Source organism: Helianthus annuus, chromosome 4 (assembly GCF_002127325.2).
Source record: "Helianthus annuus cultivar XRQ/B chromosome 4, HanXRQr2.0-SUNRISE, whole genome shotgun sequence".
Taxonomy (NCBI): domain Eukaryota; kingdom Viridiplantae; phylum Streptophyta; class Magnoliopsida; order Asterales; family Asteraceae; genus Helianthus; species Helianthus annuus.
The window spans coordinates 58,564,021-58,569,637 of NC_035436.2; the positions used below are offsets into that span (position 1 = coordinate 58,564,021).

Consider the following 5,617-nt stretch of genomic DNA (forward strand, 5'->3'; position numbering starts at 1 on the left):
AACATAAATTAACATGATTGAAAAAACAAGTCTAATATATTACATTTCATCTGAAAACACATCTAAGTAAGGGTTCATTGATATACTAATTAGTTATACTTATATAAGTAGTTAGAAAACCTGATACTTATATAAACATAACTATTTATGTATTTATTAAAATTTAAACGAACGTTCACGAACATAAATGAACGAACATAAAAGAATGTTCACGAACATAAATGGACGAACACAAGGTGTGTTCATGTTCGTTCATTTAATTAAACGAACAAATTTTTTTGTTCGTGTTCGTTCGTTTATTAAATAAACGAACATAAACGAACTTCCCGCCGAACAAGTTTATGAACAGTTCATGAACGTTTGGTTCGTTTACAGGCCTAGTCCTGCTCGAGTAGTACTTGGAGATGTAGTAGTGCACAATGGAGAGGGCATAGGGGAGAGTACAACTTCAGGTTCGTCATAATATAAACGTACTCTGACCCCTTTTGTCCGTTCTTCTCGAACATACCCATTCAAGAGTTCTCTCAACACTATGAAATTACTTCTTACTCCATCCGGGGTTATTTCCATGGTTTCAACCGGGAAGAGAACTTTACTCGGTGAAGACGGATTAACTTGTGTAGAGGGAGGAGTTTGGAACTATTGTGCATCTTGTGTCACCGATACGACATGAAGTCCATCCGGGTTGGTGGAACAACTGTCTACCCCCGGAGTAGCAGGAGGGCTAGACCGGGTCATAGAACTGCTTGAAACTTCTTTTGGATGAGGATCCCTTCCGGCCATAAGGGAAGGTAACTTAGGAACAGGGCTGAACTACCGGAAAAATTGTTCTAAGTAGCGCAGCCCCACGGTGGGCGCCACTTGTTAAAACAACAGGAGCATGGAAGGGGGAAGGTCCAGGATCCACTCCAAAAGACAGCTCCTTGATCAGAATCTGCAACCAAAGAACACCGTTAGCCTTAACGCGAGAGGGGGCCTCCTGCGTTTGGACTCCGGCGTGAGATTCAGTAGAATGTTCTTTAAGAGTCGTAGCAAGAGAAAGGATAAGAGTTTAGAGTTTAGAGTGAGAGAGTGAGAGAATAACTTAACCTTTGGCTGGGACAAGACTCTCCTTATATAGGCAGATTGGTTTGCCCAAGGAGCCTCATGCCAGCTGTACACCTTCTAGTCTACGTAAGCTTATCCATCCCTGATGTTGCTTGCAGGTTTGGCCTTTACCTCTTTGGGTATGTTTCAGGTTTTGTGTGTCTCGAGGACACCTTTATGCTTTATAGAGGTTTGTCTTTTAACCTTGACTTATTCAATTCAACTCCCAAGGTTGTACAGTAATTTTTTCCTTCCTGTCGTCAGCTGTGGGTGTATCAGCTCCTAGTCAGGAGCTCTTAGCTTCTGATTTTCAGCTTCTTGCTTTGTGCTTCAGCGTTGTTTATTTATTTTTACTATTACCATTGACTTTGACTTTGCTGACTGGGATCTCCGAGTACCCACGTCATCAATGTGCAAGTAATCAAAACACAAATATACGACCCTTTAAACTTGCCTAGACGTTTTTTTTTAATTTCTTTTCTATTGTTTGTGAGTTATTTTGTCCCATTAACAAATTCTACGTTATGATATAGTGACTTTTTAAACGTTTTTATATGAAGTTTCAAACAACATCACACGACTTCAATTGGGTTCACTAATATAAATGAATAACCAAACGACTTCAATTGGGTTCACTAATATAAATGAATAACCAAACAATCATAAAAAGAATCTAAACGAATGGATTTTTTTAACCCAAACGAAGAAACATTTACTAATATAAATGAACGTATGAGGCATATAATAATCTTTGTTTTGTTTAATTAAACGAAAGTTGATAGCGGAGAAAAACCCAAGGCATTACCCACCACCCACATCAAAGCCACATCCATCAAACCCGTCAGCTCACCTTCACGACCACCCCTTAGCCTCTCTATGCCCCTATAACACCCAACCGACTCCGGTTAATACTCATGTAGGTGTAATTATGTTACCACCTAGTGTTGACTCAGATAAATCACACTTCTTAAGTGACGGTCCAATACACAATACACAGTCTAAACAATCATAAAAACTAAGAGCATTTACATTGGATTCTCTATTCTATATAATATATAGAAAAGAATAGAGAAAATAATAAAAGTATCACTACATTAGAATCTCTATTATAAAGAGAAAATAAAATACACCTCTATATTTAAAGGTTTATAAACCCTATCCTTAAATATTTTTCACTGTCCCTATCCTCTCCTGACACCCCCACCCCACCCAAGTCATTACTAAATTGTCTTCTATCGACTTATAACTCCATTGTACCACACTACTACCTGAAACCTCCTCATTTCTCAGTAGTATAATGCCGACTTCAGAATCATCGTTCCTCAGGCAACTCAGCGAGAAAGAAGGCTGGAACTTAAAATCAAAGAGATGGACCAAACCATACACCACCTGCACTGATACCGACACCCACCTCAACCAGATCGACATGTACACCACCAATGCCGGACCATTCACCGGAATCATGCCGGAGAAGAGGAAACGAGTCATGGTTGTTGTCGATCAATCCATTCATTCCAAACACGCCATGCTCTGGGCCCTCACACATGTTGCCAATCAAGGAGATATGCTCACTCTCCTCCAGATTCAAACCACCCCTAATTTTCACAAAGACATAAACCCTTCTTCCTCTTCCTCTTCTTCTTCTTCTTCTTCATCCGCTCCGGATAATCTACTGGTTACCTCATTAGGCGCATTGTGTAAAGCCTGTAAACCAGAGGTAACCGATTACTAGTAATATGTTGTTTTGTGTTTTGTGTTTTGTGTTTTGGATCTGGTTAAATTTAATTTAATTTAATTTATCGGCCATAGATTGTTGGATCTGGTTAAACACGTACTTCTGCATAGATAAATATATTGATTTTGGCTGTTAGGAATTGGTATCTAGGGTTTTGAAATTGAAATTGAAAATGTGAGCAGGTGGAAGTGGAAGCATTGGTGATTCAAGGAGGACCGAAGCTGGCGACAGTGGTGAGTCAAGTGAAGAAGCTAGAGGTGTCGGTTCTGGTTTTGGGTCAGAAGAATTCGTCGCCGATACTACGATGGTTCGTCTCTTTCGATCTTTAGTTAACCTTTAATTGAGCTGTGTGGTCTGGTTTTAGGGTTTGGTGGCTTGTTTGGTGGGTTTTTAAGGTTCAATTTCATCCTATTTTTGAGATGTAGTAGTTATGAAACTGTAGCTGAAAATGAAACGGGTCAATATGATTAATTGGACCATTTTCTAATTGTTGGTAGGGTAAGTGTCTATAAAGTGTTGATGTTGAGACTGATTGAACCTAAATGTCAAATCAAAATTTATACGGTTCGGTTTTGGTAGTTTTACGGTTTAAAACTTCAAAGCGATGTTTTTTGGGGGTGCTAAACGGGTCGTGTTTGCGGGTTCAACACGACCCGAACCCGAAAATCGTATCATATGTATGAACCCGAACACGACCCAAAGTTTCGTGGGTTGACCCGAACACGACCCGTTCAACTCGAATTTTTTTATTTTTTTTTCTGAAATTAATATATTAAAATTAAAATTTACTTAAAAAACACAAATGTATATAATAATATCATATTTAAATTATAAAATCTATGTTAATTTCTCTTTTTAAGTTATATTCATGGCATAAAATACACACCCCATTTAATTTATGACATAAAATATATTGTAAAAAAATATAATATAGTATAAAAACGGGTCAACCTGCCAACCCGACCAAGTTGACCCGAACCCGACATGTTAACCTAAACGGGTTCGCGGGTTCAACCTGAAACTGACCCGAACCCGTTTAGGCTAAACCTAAACCCGCGAATTTCGTGTCGGGTTCTTCGGGTCCTGTCTGTCAGAAATCCACACCCCTAGATGGAGTAAACTGAACCCGCATTTTAACTTTTATTGTTTGATTTTTCGATATGCCGCTATGTATACGTTTTTTAGTTATATGAACATCTTTACTATGTTAATTTTTTTATTTTAATACGAATTAGTTTTTGTTGAAAGAAAAAGGGTTCAAACTGTCATACCAATTATCAAGCCCTTTTGACATGTTTGGCCAAACAAACCCGATTACTTTGCTTCGTAGTTAACTTTTCAAGTGACGTTATGGACAAATGTGTAGATTTAGGAGTTTGGATCATAGAGCGTGTGTGTGAGTTAGCCGGTAAAAAAATTACCGTTTACCGAAACACTAGTTGTAGACCGCCAGTGGCGGATCTTGCCCGTTGAACATGCCAGGGCCGAAAGACACGGGCACTAAAAAAAGCCTGGACAAGCCCGGGCCAAACATAGTATATATAAAAAATTTCGATCGAAATGCGGAAAATTAGCACTACGCCCGAAAAACTTGCCCGGGTCGTGGCCCTGCCACGGCTCTTCTAAGAACCGCCCCTGTAGACCGCCAAGTGGTTAGGTGTTATGATTGGTTGGTATGGTAGGCCAAGAATATTAGGGGAATAAATTCTTGTGGACATAGTTTGGTTGGTGTTGATAAGATGATTGAAGGAAATGAAAAAAGCCTGACAAAATCTTGTCTTTCACATGAATGCTGACAGATCATTTGGCAAAATTTACTTCAAAATCTTGATGAAAATGTAAAAGATTTTAACTTTTAGCTTCACATTGTTTACAATCATATATGAAAGTTTTGCTAAAATTACATCTTTGGTATGTGATATAGAAGTTGAAGTTGACCATTTGACCTGGACCCACGTATGTTGACCATTTGACCCGTACACTATTGATGGATCAGTTAACGAAAACGATGGTGTTTGATGATTTTGTAGCTTGGGAGGGATGAGCAGCACAGAGAAATTTGTGGAGCAGTGCATCAACACAGTGGAATGCTTGACGATCGGGGTGAAGAAGCAGAGCAAAGGGATTGGCGGGTACCTGATCAGCACGAGATGGCACAAGGACTTCTGGCTCTTGGCTTAGCTATCATATCACTGTGTTAAGGTTAATAATCTATAAGTCTATGTTGTTCATGAATTTCTTAATAAAACTACTAACTATTCTATTGTACAATTCACTCCTCGAACTAGAAACCTTTCGCTCTCTAGATCTTGCTTGTTTGTTCAAATCATAGTGACATGTTAGTTAGGGTCCATACAGTTTACAACGAACGAGTTTGAATTTGAATAATATGACGCAGAAGGAAAGCACAAACGTACTCTAAAGTAAAGAAAAATGAAAAGATTTTGTTGTTATTATATATTTGGTCAATAAGATTATTGAATGATTTTGTAAAAGTAGTAAATGAGGCAATAAGTACAAGTTACACAAGAAATTGAATGAATAGTACTGGGACACAAATTAAAGGACCAGAGGACAAGTGAGGCTCGTGAAGGAAAAGAAATAAAAGTAGTACAGTCAGCATATTAAATCGAAATCAGAGTGACCGGTGGCAGTGGCATGATTATTAATTCCAAGAATAGTTACAGAGGTGACTAGCAATCACGAGTCCCTCAGTAATCATGGCTGCCACTCGTCTTGGCTAAAAAGGTAAAAAGGGGGTAAATTACAAAGTAGCTTTTTCTCTTGCTCAGTAAG

At 38.6% G+C, this 5,617-nt stretch overlaps 1 protein-coding gene across 1 annotated transcript; it reads left to right on the forward strand.

Moving 5' to 3' along the window:
* Nucleotides 1–2,305: 2,305 nt before the first annotated feature.
* Nucleotides 2,306–5,147, forward strand: LOC110937979. Its single transcript, XM_022180448.2, has 3 exons — nt 2,306–2,803; nt 3,004–3,128; nt 4,852–5,147. The coding sequence occupies exons 1-3, from the start codon at nt 2,384–2,386 to the stop codon at nt 5,000–5,002; spliced, it is 696 nt and encodes a 231-aa protein (XP_022036140.1). The 5' UTR covers nt 2,306–2,383; the 3' UTR covers nt 5,003–5,147.
* Nucleotides 5,148–5,617: the final 470 nt, after the last annotated feature.

What these genes read in the sequence shown, in the direction of transcription:
- LOC110937979 (XM_022180448.2), top strand. Translation starts at nt 2,384, where the DNA reads ATGCCGACTTCAGAATCATCGTTCCTCAGGCAACTCAGCGAGAAAGAA. An exon ending in GTAAAGCCTGTAAACCAGAG is followed by an intron (nt 2,804 to 3,003) that starts GTAACCGATTAC and finishes AAATGTGAGCAG; the next exon opens with GTGGAAGTGGAAGCATTGGT. An exon ending in TCGTCGCCGATACTACGATG is followed by an intron (nt 3,129 to 4,851) that starts GTTCGTCTCTTT and finishes ATGATTTTGTAG; the next exon opens with CTTGGGAGGGATGAGCAGCA.